The sequence below is a fragment of the Alligator sinensis genome, unplaced genomic scaffold, assembly GCF_000455745.1.
Source record: "Alligator sinensis unplaced genomic scaffold, ASM45574v1 scaffold519_1, whole genome shotgun sequence".
NCBI classification, from domain to species: Eukaryota; Metazoa; Chordata; order Crocodylia; family Alligatoridae; genus Alligator; species Alligator sinensis.
The window spans coordinates 1795316-1812462 of NW_005842187.1; the positions used below are offsets into that span (position 1 = coordinate 1795316).

At 43.3% G+C, this 17147-nt stretch overlaps 1 protein-coding gene across 1 annotated transcript in view; it reads right to left on the reverse strand.

Annotated features, from left to right (window-relative positions):
• PAPPA (pappalysin 1) overlaps window positions 1-17147 on the reverse strand; it is a 224573-nt gene that overhangs the window by 79419 nt on the left and 128007 nt on the right. Inside the window, exon 10 of the mRNA XM_006026275.3 lies at window positions 15895-16091. Coding sequence (XP_006026337.2) covers window positions 15895-16091 — 197 coding nt within the window. The remainder of the gene's footprint in view (window positions 1-15894; window positions 16092-17147) is intronic.

Here is a 17147-nt window from a genome sequence, read left to right on the forward strand (position 1 = left end):
AATTGAACCTTTGGACAAACCTAGGTTGAGTTTTGAGTTTGTAACAAAGGCCCAAACCACATGATTTTGCCTAGTATAGAGCACTGATCAGTAACCAATGCAAAAAAAAAAAATCATACCTGCAATAACCTGCTTTAATAGTCAGATGACACAACTCGTTCTGTGAATAAAGATTCAGTATTGCACAGGTGTTTGTGGAATCACTGACACCAGTACAAACTAAGTATGAGTGGTAGCAACTGGTATTGCAAAGTGGAGAACAACAAAGAATGGGAGTTCACTTGAAGTATGTGGGTGTCCAGCATAACTGAGCATATTGCCTTGTATTTCTGTTTATGCACATCAGGTTACTGTTTATGTAGCAGGGTCCTTTGGAATAAAGATGCTGTATTCAGAGAACTGTGCCATCTCTCCTAGATGTGTTAGAAATTGCTCTAATGAAGTGAGTTCTTATGACTAGAGTGTAAATAGTGTCTGTTTTCCAGTAGGAGAAGGTTTAATTTCAAATTTCCAAATATCCCCACAAGTTACAATTGCCAGCTAAAGGTATGGAGTCCATGGAGGATACAACTTGAGAACAGGACCCTTATACTTTTACTCCCTGAGCATGGGCCACTCCTGTTAGAGCTAAAAGAAACTCTCAACCAGTTCTATGCAGCACGAGATCTTGCAACCCTCTGTCATACCACCATTCATGCACTGCCAACTGAGAAGTGCTTTAGCAGATTTTATATCCCATCTGCTAGAAGCCATCACATTGCCACTGGCATAGCTGGCTTCCCAGAGTAATGATCTCTTAACCTGAACCACTCGAAGTCTGCCTGAGAGTAGTAGCTCACTGGCGCAGCATGGTTAAGATCTATTGATTTCTGTAGCCAGCACCATAAGTGATGCATCTAGCATCACATCAGGACACCTTTCACTCCCCCCACCCAAACGACCAGGTACAACTGGTTCAAATAGAGGTAGCCATCAGCACAAGCCCAGAGCAGGGCTTGAACTCACAACCCCAACATATCCACAAAATACTTTATCCATTGTGCTTGCATGCCCCTTAGCACCATTTATAACAGAAGCTCTATCTAAGAGCTGGCCAGGGCATGTATTCATGCTGCTACAAAGAGAAACAATCCAGTTTAAACACCTCTTAAATGGTTAGAGCAAAGAACCTCTTAAACAACACCCATCTGACAGCTATTTGCATTAAGAAGTCAATGTGTCAAAAGCAGAGAAAACTGGCATAAAATCATGTAGAAATAAATGCAAAAAATCCCACCTTAATGGGTGTAACTCAGCTCACTTACACTGGTGTGGCACTCGTTCAAGTCAGGACAGAATCAGTCCAGTTTCGATGTACCCAGGAGCTTCCTCTCCCTGCCCTCTCATAAATGTGACAGTAATGATGGACTCTCATGGATAAAATATACAGCCAGCTACAAAAACCTGGACAGCAATAATAATGACAAATCCAGAAGGAGCTCTAGTATGGTTGGTAGCTATCTACCATAATAGTATAAGAATTGAGAAGACACCTGGACAGCAAAGATATTTGAGCCTCCTTAAACAATGAACACGATTTCAAATAGGAAAATAAATAACAGTTTTAAACTAGTGAACTGAAAAAGAAGAACTCAGTTCTCCTATGCTGGACCAGACCTAACTTCTACTGGCTACAAGGACAGCAGACCCTAATCAGGTGCCTGACCAGTGACCACCACTTCGCTCTCTTAACAGCCGAACTGCACAAAGCAGCATCTGCCAGAATGGTAGCCTGAGGGTTATATGAGACAGCAAAAGTGCCCTCCATGCTTTCAGAAGATTTCTAACTAAGCTTTGCCTGTGGCTGCAACAAACAGCTGTGCATTGGTTAATGTCAGCTCTGACCACACAGCCCCATTCAGGAAAGGTCAAAAGAGTGATTTTTCACTTAAAAAACATCTGTGTGTTGAAAGAACAGAACTTCCTCATGTGTGGAAAACTATTTTCAGAGTTAAAATCATGTTTTAAATAGTGTATAGGGTTTTTTACCAATTAAATATGCTGTATTAACTATACACAAACCCCAACATGCAGCTCTTCCACGTTAGGAACACTGAAGGCACAAATCTCTCTCTCCCTGTCTTTGTCTCCTTTCCCCTCCCTTAACTGCATAACTCTCTGCAATGGTCCGACAGCTAATGAGGGAAACACCCCGTTGCCTTTCTTCAGTACATGAGGACTTAACCAGGCCTCCCGTCATAAGGGTATCATGAGAGAGGGCTGCATTTGCTCAGGCCAATTGGATGTATGCAGGAAGACAATACATGGGGTGAATTAAACAACAAGGGGGAAGTAAGTGATGGAGTTGTTAGAGGTGTGTGTGTGTGTGTGTGACAAGATATGTGTACATGTTTCTTGGGGAACAGGTATTCATTCCAGCAATCAGATTATTTTGGTCTCGCTCACAAGTCCTTGGACATACATCCACACATGGCAATGAGAATTAAAACCGTCTTGTGGCTTGTTGCTTTCTGTATATCTGATAATTTGGTTTGTGGTATACAAATGATAAAGATCACACTTACTTCCCAGGGCTTTTCCAGCTGTCGTTCCAAAACTGCTGACTAACACAACTGATGCCACGAAGCTGCGTGAGCTCCCCTAAATGAATTGGACCATCCAGTGAGACTCTTCCTAAAGCAGCAACCAGTTGCTTCCTTTGGCATTCAGCATTCACATCTGCATCCAAGTACAGTTTTGCTGCAGGTGTTTGGGGAAGCCTGACACATTTATGTGATTGCAAAACAGCTCTGGTTGATCTGATGAGCTTCAAACTTTGATTAATTAAACCCGAAGACGGTTTAAAGAATATACCAGGACAAGGGAGTTCACACAAACTTCAGTCCCAGCTGTTTCCAACAGAAGTTACGTAGGGATTAAAGCAGGATCATTGCTTGTGAGAAGAAGCTCACAGCTACTCCAAACTCAATCTCTCCCAGGAGTAATCTCTATAGAGGACAGAGTAGGAGGAACTTTGCAAAGGAACTCACATCTGCTATAGTCTCAGCTTTTCCCATAAGAAATCACTACTGAGGAGAGAAGAAAAACTCTATATTCCAGGGCCTTTCTTCCAGTAGGCTATGGAAGGAATAGTGTGGGTCTGCAGTCTATCAGGAAAATAACTACTTGGTTCTCAGGGCCAGATTTCCAGACATTTAGGAGCCTAATGATGCAGACAGTGGTCTAGTGGGATTTTCAAATCAGATCAAAACTAAGAAAATGCCGACCTTCCACTGAAGTACAATGGGAGATAGATGACTAACCAGTTGAAGTATTTTTGTAAACCCTAAAGACCTATCTGCACCTTTAAGAGCCTAAATATTTTTGAAAATCTGATTGACTTCCAAGTTTTGCATTAAAGCATGAGGGAATTTAGTTTCCCATATTTCACTCAAATTGGAAGCTAAGATCTTATTTTAGAAACAGAGATGGACAAGTTGAGGTCACAAGAGATACACAAGTACAAGCAAGTCACTGTGTGCACAAACACACATCTGAGTGCAGAAAGTAGGCGATTACCAATTCCACCTATGTAATCACCTGCTTGCACGTGAGCATGTGTGTTTTGCTGCCACAATCACAGCACGGAACTGGGAAACAGAAGTGAAATCTATTCCTAGCTCTGAGTCGCTGTGTGATGGTGAACTCATCAACTCCACTCTGCGCCTTCGTAACTGGGTAAAATAGAGGCATTATTTTTGTCCTGCTTCAAAAGGGTGATGCAACGATAATTAACAAGTGATAATGAAGCATGTTGAGACCTTCTGCCTGAAGTGCAAAGTGTTATGAAGTACGGGCAGGCTGTAAGCCACTTACATGCACTAGTTACTCATGAGAGCAGTAGCCCTGAAACAAAACTGAAATGTTGTGCACAAATGCAGGTTCCCTCCAACATACCCTCTTTTACGTTGGATCTGCTTGTGAAAACAACTGTGTGTGAGGAAAAGGTGTACCTCATGGCCCTAAGGTCCTATTTGAAAAATGTCTTTTTAAGAACCTACTTGTACTGTCATGGACATGGCATAGCTTGTGTTGATATCAATGGGAGTAGCACCCATTTACTTGACGGGAGAATTAAACTTGCTTTACAAATATGTTGAGGATGCACCAAGATTAATGGGATGATTTCACAGGAAACAGTGAAAATCAGGCCGACATTTTCACAAGTGGCCCTTCAGTATTTAGGACACAAGTTGTGACACCAGAAACCAATGGACCCCTTTTGTGTCAGCTGAGGATATGACCTGTAGTGCTACATTTTCAACAGCAGCTACTGATTTGGGATGCCTGACTTGAGATTCTTTTTAAAGTGCCTTGGCTTTCAGATAGTGCTGATTGAGCACCTAGCCTCTGAAAATCATGCCTCGTTAAGGAGTCTTGAGCTGGACACCCAAACATTGAGAGACACCCCAAATTAGTGGCCTCCTATGACAATGTGGGCCTAAATGCCTACATTGCCCTGAACAAGTAGTGCAGACAATCCTTCATTTAAGAGAAAAAATAAATTCTCCACTGCTGGCATGAGAAAGTTTACTTTCAGGCTTAAAGAAATGAGTGTGTGGTTTTGAGAATGGCATTCCGTTCTGCTGAAGAATAGCACCCTGCCTGTCTGTATATCTGTGGCTTTGTAGCTACATTACAATCTTGGAGAGCTCTGTTTACATATTTTACATGTTTTCTTGTGCAGAACATGAAACCAAATTATATAGTAAAGGCCATTATGGCTTTGCTCCTGCTCCCTCTTTGTCCTCTTCCTCAGATTATTTTTTTTTTAATACAATCAAAAATAATCTACAGGCATATTTTTAACCTGGCTTGATTGATTGGCAGTGTTTTATTCCCTGTTGCCAAGGGAAATCATGCAAACTACGATGAAGCCATATGATGGGGAGAGTGAGAAGAGAGTTGCAGAGGGGGTGGGAAGAGATATGCTGAGACCCCTTCATGCATGAACAATGTGGATGTGTCGATGCATTTATGAACAATTGTTCCACTCAGAAGGGAGAGGGACCCAAGGCAAACAATCTGGATCGGACGTACAGGAGCTGTCCCGTGCTCACTGCCATGTATGCTCTGAATCAAAAGGGGTCTGACCAGGAGCTGGAGGGGCCACAGCAAAAGAAGGGGGATGTTTCCATTCATAAAAGTTTATGCTAACAATCATTTCCCTTTTCCCCATAAGACCGGGGGGTTCAATTGTGTGTGTGTGTGTGTGTGTGTGCAAAAGACATGATAAAATGAAACACTGCTTTTCTTAACATGCTATTGAGACTTTTTATTAGTAAAGAAAATATTTAAATTTCTTTATGTCTTCTAGTAAATTCTATCTTTAAGTAGAAATGACCTGGAATTCTAACTTGATTTTGTTACTGAAAATGTCTCTGGGTCATAGAGAGACTGAACCAGTTTCCAGCACCTGGAGATTTTGGGTTTGACCATCACTGAAGAGGTCAGAGTGAACTTCTCTCAGAGTCCTGATGGCTGCTTTGCTCTCTGCATCATCCTTTGTTTCTTTTATCTATTTTCTGTACAGTACACAAAGGGAACACAGTGTACCAGCCCCTGGTACTCACTGTTCCATTCCCCTTAGATGACTTGCATATGTGCTCTTGAAAAATGATTCTAAAAAACTAGTGGAGGAGGGGAGGAAGAAAAAAAATTCCCTTGAGTGTTTAGTAAAATTGCTCAGAATCTCCTTTGACATCTCATTGTGTTTCCTCTCTGTCCTTTCCTTACAGAAAGCAGCTAGAGGCTACTTCATTAGCTGGGTAGACTGAGTGGTTTACTACTGCAAGGGTCAAATAAGTACAGAAGGGAATGGGGGTGGGGAAAATCATTACATGCTCCAACTGGAAATGGAGTCAGGTGGTTGGCATCATACTTTTTTTTAATATCCAATCTTAGATGTTCAGTAAAGGTAACTATCTTTTTCAGCCTTTTCTCTACAATACAGCCTTTTCTTGTCTGACAACACATTCAGAAATCCAATTCTCATTCAATTTTGCTTTGAGCGGTAGGTTTCCTCAAAGGCCTGATCTCAGTTGTGTGCGGGAGGGTTGGGGTATCATCGTCAGTGCACGTCCTTGCGACATTTTGGGCTCGAGGCACTGTTGGTATTCTACACGGGACAGGGGACAGAGCAATAACGCGCCTAGGTAGATGGTATGTGCAGGCTCCCTGGTCAGCGCAGCACAGCTACGACAAAAAAAAGTATCACCTTCGGCAAAATGGACTGAAAAATCATGTTTTTCCAGTGAGAGAGATGATAAGAAGTTTTCCGGCCATGAAGAAGAGTGAAGTCTTGGAACAGCCTCCCAAGTAGAGTAATGGGGGCAAAACACCTAACTAGTTTTGAAACTTAGCTCAGTGAGTCTAGGAATGAGATTGAAGTGGTTGCCTGAAGTAGCAGGAGACTGGATTTGCTGTCTTAGGATGCCCCTTCCATTCCTGTTTTCTGAGGGACTGACCCAAACAGGACCCAAACCAAACCAAAACTTTCATTACATTTGAACATGTTAGGATAGGATTAACTTAACTTTTCAAGTGCCTCTGAACTATCTAGTAGGGCTGTGAGAAGCTTCGGTCCCTGATTCGATTCAGTGGACATTTGGATCGATTCGGTGGCCAAATTTCTGAATCTGAATCGAATCAGAGGATCCTTTAATCTCTCCTAATCAAATCCGAACCCTCCGAATCGATTCAGAGAGATTCGGAAAGATTCAGAGATTCGGACCTAGACACAGCTTTAAATGTTTTTTCTGCGTATCCCTAGGTACCAGGTGGTTTGTGAATGTTGTGATGCTGCGGTGGATGGAGAGCCCCACACAAGTGCAGGGGGCTTCCCAGCACGCTTGGCAGAAGACCCAGAAGTGGACCAAAAGTCACTTCCGGTCCACTTCCGGGTCCGCCGGGGAGCGTGCGGGGTGGGGGGAGGCCGCGTTCCCCTGGTTCAGCAACTGGTACCTCCTGGGTCTGGGGGGGGCACCTGGGGTCCCCCCATGGCTGATCGCTGAGCGAGGGGAGGTGCAGAGGGGGCCCCCAGTGCACTTCGGGCAGACCCAAAAGTGGAGCAAAAATACTTCCAGTCCACTTCTGGGTTCACTGAGAACACGTGCCCCCTGTAGAAATGTAGAAAAAACATTTAAAGCTGTGTCTATGTCTGAATCACTGATTCTCTGAATTAGCATCGAATCTTCAGATTTGGATTTGGCTGAATCGAATTGGGGACAGTGATCCAAATCAATTAATCGAATCACTGTCCCTGATTCAGGCCGAGTCTGAATCAAATACATCCCATTTTGCACACCCCTACTATCTAGTTCTGGGAAAATGGGTTTAATTCTATGCAGCATGTCCAGTGCAGAGTGACCAAATTGGAAGTTGGGGAGGGGGCAGGTTCTCTTCTGGCCTGATGGACAACACTGAGCAAGTCACATCACCTGTTACTGCCTCAGTTTCCCCGGATGGTTCTGATGTGGCTTAATTAATCAATATCTGTAAAATGCTCATATATACCAGCTGATACATAAAGTATAATTATGAAAACTACAGAGAGGAAGTACTAGGACAGACTGTCCTTTTGAGACTTCCACCAAAGTTTTGCACACAGGGAAAGAAAAGAGCCCATTGTCAGACAAAAGACCTGACTGAAATGGCCTGCTTCTTGGCTGTCGTGGAATTGTGGGTGGAGTACAGCCAAGGCGGCAGCTTCTATATGACGTTCTTCATGGCTCGGGGAGAGGTGGCGCTAGGATGGCAAGGAGGTCACTGCATTACATTGATCCCTGCTACCTGAAGAAAAGCCACCACTGAAGACAGAAAAGTGCTTTGGCTATGGACCTGGTCTGTAAAATCTGGAGCAAGATCTGGATAAACATGCTGAAGTGATACCAAGCCTTTTGGTTGATGCAGTGCTCTGAATCACTGCAGAGGCAGAGCAAAGGAAAACCTACATTCTTTTGCAACAGAAAGCAAACCATATTTAGCTCTTCTTTTTCCAGAACCAGCTTCTATTCACTCATGGTTCCTCCATTAACAATTCTCCTTAGTGTGAATCTGCTCTCAACCCAGAGGCCAGCAGTTCAAAAGCCTGGTTGGGCTATAAATAACCACAACATTTGCAAAGCAAATCAGCTTATTAAAAATGGGGATTATTTCTCCCTCCAACCACAACAGAAATTTCACCATCGAAGAGTAAAAGCACTTGGCTGCGAATGGGGAAGTTCAAAAAGGGACACTTGCAGAGCCAAGAGACGGACACCCTCCCTCTTCTCAGCAAGGTCCCCCCCAAAGGAAGAGAATGGCTTCTCAATTAGAAGTCGCAGGTTTCCTGTCTTCCCCATCCTCAGTCAGGATGATTATATTTATTGGCATTGCCTAATCTCTGGGGAATTCGCTTCTGAGCACTATTTATTAGCTGAAATAAAACTGTGTGGCAGAGACCTGGGGAGTGGATTCTTCATCTGTCTCTTCAACTGCATAACTTTATTGTCTCTCTATTTTCTCTACCACCCCGGTGGTCCCTGCTTTGCTTTGCTATTGCTTCCATTATTCAGGGCTCCCTCTTTCTTCTGGTGTGCAGCATTTCTGTAGGTCAGGGTTTTCCGTCAGTAGCAAAACAACATGGTTATTATAAGGCTCATGGGTGGCTGCAACTGTGAGGAGTTAGAGAGGGGATCTTTGTTTTGAGAGATAGTAAAAGGCCTCTACCATATCAGGTGATCCCTAGGCAGTGCCGTGTTTTAGTAAGCCTTGAAGCTAATAGCCAGAGAGAAACACATGGTCTGTCTATACCAAGCCGCCTCAATAAAAAATCCTCTTTTGGATAAATGACACAACAGCTCTGTCTCTTTTCTATACAGGGAATACAGGTACTGGCAAAAAACATAAGCTGAATATTTACATGATGACTTGCTGTAATCAACTTCTGCACATTGGGAGGAAATGCAATCAAGGTCTGCTAAGCTATTTAGAGGCTGGCACTTTAGGTCGCCAATGCAAACATTGGCTTCTGGGTCCCACACACCATGTTGCTATAACTGGGATGATAACAACTGTGGCTCTCTGTAAGTGTAACAATAAGCTATCCAAAGATTCTCTTTTTATTCCTTATTAAAACCACTTAAAGGCTCAATGGGAATTAAACCACAAAAGAGTTAGCCATCCGCAAGTGGGAGCAGCGCCAGAGAGAGGTGAGGTGAAATGGCCTCCCAGGCCTCCTGTGGTCACTCTGCACACGCGAGTACTCCATCTGCTTTTCACTCATAAAATAGTGGATTTCCCTTCAAAAGATCTCCAAGGTAAACAATCTTTCCTGAAACCAGCCTGTCAGAGTTTGTGTGGACTTCCTGTAAGGGATATGAGTGAAGGCAATTCTGCATTAAAAAGTTGCTCTAAAAAAACACTAGGTAGGGGGAGGGAAGAAGAAAAACCGCACAACCTTTTCTAAAAGAGAGGGGGAAAAAACCCTTTTTCTTGTGTTCTTGGAAATAAAGAGAACACTCACACAATGAGGATGCTGGCTGAATCCACGATGGCTACATTTTGGGGTGCCTTTTCAAATCCCAAAGGAAAGCAGTGTGATTTCCAAGTCACCTTCCATCTACTACACACTAGACTTTCTCTTTAAAAAATTCCCACTAACGTAGCATCACCAAAGACAAAAAGGATGGGATTTTCCATCTTAATTTAGAAATTTTCAACCTGGGGCACAGAGGATCACCTCCGACCTAGTGTTTCTTATTAGTAAATGGAAAAGGGACTATGATTAGGTCCCAGAGGCTTCAGAACAGGCTCCCAGGAGGGTCCCACTATGCAAAAGCTGCTAAGCTTTGGGGTTTTTTTGGGGGGGGGGGGGTTCAGTCTGCTTAGTAACAACAATTGGGTACCAGAGCCCACTTGTCTACTTGCTTATATTATCTCTCCCATTAAACCTGCACAATAGAACAACAATGAGAAACTGGAAGAAAAAGTACTAGCATAAACAAAGGGGATCACATCACTGGCTGTGTGAATCAACCTTACTCTACCAAATTTAGTGGAGCTTTGCTGCGGTTCATCAGCCATGGACCTACCCTAAGCTCTGCGAAGAGCTACATCAGCCACAGAAACTATCAATAGAAGAAGAATGGGTGCGTCTACATGTGCTATTAATTTGAAGTAGGCTTACCGTGCAGTAAAAATACTGTGCAGCAAGTCTACCTGGGGAGCACATCTACACGCTCTCCCTCTTGGGAACAGATTTGCTCCCACCCTGCTCTGCCGCCTGCAGCAGCAAGTGAGAGCTCCAAGCTCCCCCTGGGTGCTAGCACAGGGGTTGGCAGGAAGCACGGGGCCAGGAGACAGTGGTTTTCTGGTCCTGTACACATTGAGAGAGGTCCTGATGTGCACAGGGTGGGAGAGCTGCTGCTGGAGAGCTCTCCCACCCCATGCATGTAGGGAGAAGTCCTGTGCCTAGCGGGGCCTCTCTGCACAGCTCAGCTGGCTGGGACCTGTCCTCATCTGGGACAGGTCCCAGCTACCTCCGTGCTGCACAGAGACTGCTCTGCACAGCGTGGAGCTGGCTAGGACCTGTCCAGATCTGAGGCAGGTACCAACCAGCTCTGAGCTGCACAGACACCGTGTGTACTGATGTTTCCCAGCCCTGCGCCCCAATTGTGAGATTGGGGCAGGGGGCTGGGAAGAGTCCCGTCCCCCTCAGCTGTTTCCCAGCCCCGTGCCCTGATTGCACAGATCCCAGCCCTCTGCCCCAATCAGTCAGTGGGGCAGGTAGCAGCGAGCCACAGCTGGGTGGGGATTCCTGGGTGGGGAGCTGAATGCTGAGCAGCACCAGGACCAGGGCCCCTGCTGGTGTCACTGACCCAGAGCAAATTTGCTCCTGGTTAGCATCTACAAGAGCCCTACTGTGCCATATCTATTGCACAGTTAGTTTAGTACTCGTACTTACAGGTACTAACTAACTGAGCAGTAGACTAATTTACTGTGCAGTAGCTTATTAGCATGGTTACTTAGTGACACTTTACTGGACAGTACATTAGCCTACTGCACAGTAAAGCATCCCATGTAGACCCACCCAGTTCGGAGGAGAAGCACTGCTGTAGAAAAAGACATGTTCACAAAACATCCACACTAATAGTTCACAAAGAGTTTACGGAAAAAGGAAGATCCTTATAAGGTCACAGCAAGCTCTGTAGGTAGAAAACTTGCTCAAGTGTAAAAATCCCCCCTGGATTCCTTATCTTGTCAATAATAGGTGCCTAGCTGTGTTTGAATGAAATGCTCCCAGCGGGGGACAACATAGAAATCAAGAAAATACCCTGTGTAGGTGTGAGTAGTTTTGCATTGGTGCCGTATTCCTGACTGGTCCTACTTGGCTTTAAATGTGATGCTGTCGGTACTGAGAATATTTCTTAATCAGTTCTGAACAGTGACTGCCAGGAAAGCAGAAGTGGCTGTCTATCGTTTCTTGCCTTTGTGGAAAGCGTGATTGTTTAAAAGTGGGGATGTTTGACCTTTCCATTTTTCTAAATTATACCTGTTCGCCAAGACTGTGTCATTTTTTTACAAGTATTCTGTTGTTCAAAACAAGTCTTACAACGTAGAATCTCTTTTTGTCCTGGTATTTTACCACTGAGCTGTACTCCTGAGTAACCCCACAACAATAAATCAGTGCTCATGAGCAAATCGATATGAAGAACCAACCCTACAATGACAAGCAAATGGGGTCCAGTGTTGCTCAAAAACAAACTCAGAATAGCAAACGACTTCATGCAGCCTAATACTTATGAAAAACACTACAATAACAAACAGCTTTGCAAGGCCTATTACTCATAAGCAACCTATTTGTAAGCTATGATTGAAGTACAGCTGTGGTGAGAACACAGGTTTTGAAACACCCAGGGATGAAAAAAAAAAATCTAAGTGATCCTTAAAATAAGTATTTAAAATGCTTTAAAAGCACCTGTACTGAGCTGATGTAATTATGGAAAGTATCGATTGCTAGCAAACACTGAGTTTATATCTTTTGTGTATTACTACAGACCACACCTACACATATATTTCAGGGAATTCACTACCAAAAGCCAGCACAAATGCTTCTTTGATTTCAGTCAAATAAATATAACAGCAACATGAGAAATGTGTAACTGAGAACACACACACACACATCTCTAAACAATATTCTGGTGGAGAAAGGTGCCTCCACCTCCTCCCTGCCCCCCAATCAGTAATCTCAGTTAAAGAAAATCACAGGCCCTGGTGCTTTGGGTAGATAATGAAGCAGAAGGTGTTAATGCTCCACTGATCTTCACATGCAGTGATTAGAGGGGGTCTTAGGTTAATTTTCACCCTGTCAGAGCTTCTAGTTAAGAGACTGATGGCCTGCTGTCTGATCTAAATGCTTCAGAGTGATAAATCAGAAACCATTTCACAAGCTATGGACCTACCTTGTTCTTGTGGAAAACAAAAGCTCCCCACATATATTACTTTAGTTTAAGGAAGTTCAATAAACCTAATGCATCTAAACTGGAATCAGGGGAATGCAGCCCTATTTACACCAATTCCAAGGCTATACACTGAACCTTAAGAATCAAAAGCAGAAGCTCCTGCTAGCCGTAGTGATTTAGAAATGGCTTTTGCTGGGGGTAAGTAGCAGGCTGTTATCTCTGCAGAAGCAGCCAATAGGAGAAGGGATGAATCGAAGTGAGACACAAGCACATCTGCAAATACAAACAATACAACTTCATCTTTCCTGGATAAAAGAAACTGGAATTATATCTATGCAGCAGGCATTGTAATCCCACCCCATCAAAGCTTGATCATAAGTCACTTCCCATTCACTACAAAAAAGCCAGCATAAATGTTTCTCTGATTGCAGTCAAATACATATAACAACAACATGAGAAATGTGTAACTGAGAATACACACACACACACACACACACACACACACACACACCTCTGGATAATATTCTGGTGGAGAAAGGTGCCCCTACCACCTCCTCCCCCACACACCCAGTCAGTCATCTCAGTTAAAGAAAATCACAGTTCTTGGTGCTCTGGGTAGATAATGAAGTCTACCTGCACTGAGGAATTATTGCAAAATCAGAGCTGTAATCCTATAATGTCAATGTTAAGGATGGACATCCTCCCGCCATGTGCTCATCACCTGTGTATAAGACATTGTGCTTTAAAATGTACTAATGCACTGAGAGCTAAAGAGAAAGAACAGCCAAGTCATTTACAGGGGCACCATGAGGGAGTTCCTTCTATGCTTCAGAAAGCAAACCATAAATATGAAAAAAGGCAACTGCACGTGATCTTAGGTTGCTGGCAAGAGTGAAATACTGCCCTGGTATTAACCCAGTACTACCCAGGCATATTGCATATCACTAATCAGTTGCAGACTCATGTGAAATAGAAATAGGGCTAAGTTTTTGGAGAAAGATGTTCTCACTGGGTGTGTCTACACATTCGCTTTACTGTGCAGTAGACTAATTTGCTGCACAGTAAAGCATCACCATCTACACGTGTGTAGCAATTAGTCTGCTGTAGACTAATTTACTGTGCTGTTGAATAGTCCCATCAGACACAAGTACTATCCGACGGTGAAATAAATCACTGTGCTTAAATGCACATGTAAACAGTGATGTCCACATTAGTTTACTTCAGCTCAAACTGCGCCAGAGTTTATTCAGTCACATTCATTACATGTGTATACACTCCCACTGACAGGGCAACTTGGAAGCATTTGGAGAGAGATCTGCTTATCCCATGTATGGCATTACCTCTCCCCTCCTCACTGCTCACTCAAGCCCCATTCCAGATAGTGAAGTCTAGTTCTATTAGGAGAATAAAGGGGAAAGTTAGGGAGCTGGGGCTAATCATCCTAGAGAGGAGACAAGTAAGAAGAAGCATGATGAAAGTATACAAAGTACTGAACAATAGATAGAGGGAAAACTGATCAGAAGAGCAGAAGGGACCTTCTTCAGAATACAAAACCTAGGGATATTCAATGAAACCAGAAGCTAACAGATGAAAATATTCCAGGAGAAAAGACACTGGGTGCATCTACATGTGCATTAACACGCTTTAGTTAAGGTGCATTAAATCTAGTTCCTCCAGGCATTTATAGATGTGCTCTGGGAGATGGGGTGGCTTTAGTTAGAGAGCTGTGCTAATTAAAAGTGCCCGAGCATCGTGTGTATCAGTGCCCCTGCACTGAAAAAAGGGTGGTGGGTCACTTTGAACTAAAGCTCATTTGACGAGCTTTAATTCAAAGTGCCTCGCCAACATTTTTCAGTGCAGGGACACTGATACACACGACACTGGAGGCTGCTGGAGCATGTTAACTCCTGTGCTCGATTAATCGAATCTGCTTCAATGCACTGGATTTACGCATGTCAGCAGCCTCCCTGCATATGTGCAAGTGCCCTCCATTGTGAAGTACTAAGAAAATGTGCATTATTCTGTCTTAATGCGTATTAACTAAAACAGCATGGTTTTTAAATGACACTTAATGTTAATTAGCCTATTTTAATATGCATTCCCCCAACAGCACAGGTTTTTGTAGTGAAGCTTTAATGCGCATTAAAGAAGGCTAATTCACATTAAAGTGCATGTGTAGATGCACCCAACTGTCATATAACACAATTAGCTTTTGCAGTTCATTGCCACAACCTAGTACTGAAGACAAGAATTCATCAGGATCCCATGAAGGATTAGCTATGAAAATGGATGACAAGCATGTTCAGTGCTGTTAGACCCCGACTCCATGTGGTGTCCAATGACTAGGGAGACGATGATCCAGTTGCTCAGAGAGCAAACACCAGCACACATTGCTAGCAACAACTTTATTCAAAATGGAGACAGCTTTGGGCAAGCTCCCAAAAAACTGGGGAGCAGCCACAAACATTAGTTCTTTCTACATGTATACACCTTGGTTCATACTCATTAACATTTACTCCACCTTTTTCCCTCCTTTGTTCCACCCATATTCCCTCTTATCTCAAGCTAAACCCCTGTTTACTGTTTGTTTCATTAGCATGGAATTACCTATGCGTTTTACTCGTTTACAGCCTTTTTGCTATGAGCGCGTGCCTAAGACTCTGACCTCCGTTTCCTTCGGTTACTTGCCGTTTCTTGCTGACTCCTTCTTCATCTCCAAGATCTTACTTTTGCTTTATATCCCGATGATAGCTGTTGGGCTGCATACCGTTCTCCTTACACAATGAGCTAAATATCTTACGACACTATGCCGTTGTTAGGAAAATGCTTGCCTAAGTGTCTTGCAATGTTACTTTTAATATATCATTCTGCCTTGTGGTTAGCAGCTTTGCTGGGCCACAGGCTATAGCCTTATATTCAGCTGCAAAGTCAATGTTCCCTAAGATCCAAATACTGTGAACCTAACCAGTGCCATAACAAAAGTTATAAACCAGCAAAAGTTTTGGAAGCTATGGTGCATAAGCTGATTCTAACTAACAGGGTCTGGAGGAAATTCTCCTTGGAGATCAGTTATCTCATGACTGCTTCTTGGAGGTTTTTCTTCCTCTCATGTTGCAGGTTTTTTTATTTTCATTGTAAGCTTCCCTGAGCGTCTTTTGAGGAAGGGGCATATAAATAAATAAATGCAAATAAATAAGTACTAGTTACTCTTAGAGACTTAATCAGACAGACTACCAGCTTCATCCACCTTAGAAGTTCCTGCATGGACACTAGACACAGAATCTGGAACTCACTGCTATGCAGCAGGCTCACAGGGAAGAGAGCTGGCACCACAAAGCTTTCCTTACCAACCCTACAAGTCAACTGCAAGCTTTTCATGGTTGGCACTGAAGAGCGTTATTGACTTCCTTACCTGTGTAGCTGCTGGCTGACCAATGACCACCCATCCCGGGCACTGCTGGTCATTGTTGTGTGAGACTGACACATTGGAAGCCCATTGGTCCAGGAAGCCTTTGGGAGTATAAACACCACAGTCTTTGATGCTAGTCATTTGTTCAAACTCTTCACACACTCCATCACCATCATGGAAGTAGCACCTGCTAGGTTCATCTGCAGTGAGAAATCAAAGAAGGATCATTATTAAGATTCTTCCAATTCTCTGGGTCCCCAGCAACAGAAAATAATCCAGGCAATGTCAGTGGTGACGTATCCATTCAACCAGGCCTCTTTTACTGCAGTGGCATTCATTACTTACCAGTGCAACATGAGATGATTTAAGAAAACAAAGGAAATGGATTGCAGCATTTTTGCCATATGAAAGTTCCCAAGAAATTTCCCAACTGAAGTTCTCCCTGCCTATTTTTACCTGCATCCACTGTACCAACACACAACTAGAAGATAGAACGGGGACAAATGGCTGGCATAACTCCATTGTCTACCATGGATTTAAGCCAACAGAGAATTTGGTTTTCAATGTTTCCTGTTTAAATGACACTTGCAAAACAACAACAGCTGAATTTAGTGAGGATGAAAGCTGCCAAATTAACAGCCTTAGAAACCAAAGGCCAAATTTATCTGTTTATCCAAAGAGCAGATACAGTGTGGGTAGAAGGAGGCTAAGCTTGCCACACACACTGCCCCAACCAAAATGACTCAGACTTGACCTGAAAGGATCAGATATAAGAGGGGACTTTAGTTTCCCTGTTCATTCATTCTGTGGCTTCTCTAATGAGAGTGCCAACAAAGATGTCCACCAGTGCCAATTTTTTGAGGCTGTGTCTGTGAAACAGGCCCATTAAAAACTGAACTGAGACCCATCTACTTTCAAAAAGACCACAGACTAGTAAAGCCACTAAAGTCCACTGTGAAATGTAAACCTCTGACCTACTGGTATCTTAATTTTGTATCATGTTATCATTGTAAACCCCCCAAGGTATCCAGGCCTGACAGACGGTTGTATTTTTGTCTGGCAAAGAAACTACTGCAAAAATGGTAGGGAACTGGCAGAGACTACTAGTTGGAATGATGGCAATAACTCCTGATGAGAATCGTGTCGGTAACATTGGACTGTCTTGGGGTAGGTGTCAGAAAATCCAACGGCTGCTCAATCTTGAGTTACGTCCAAACTGCTAAATCCCCTGTTTATTTTTCCTCCTAGTTTACACA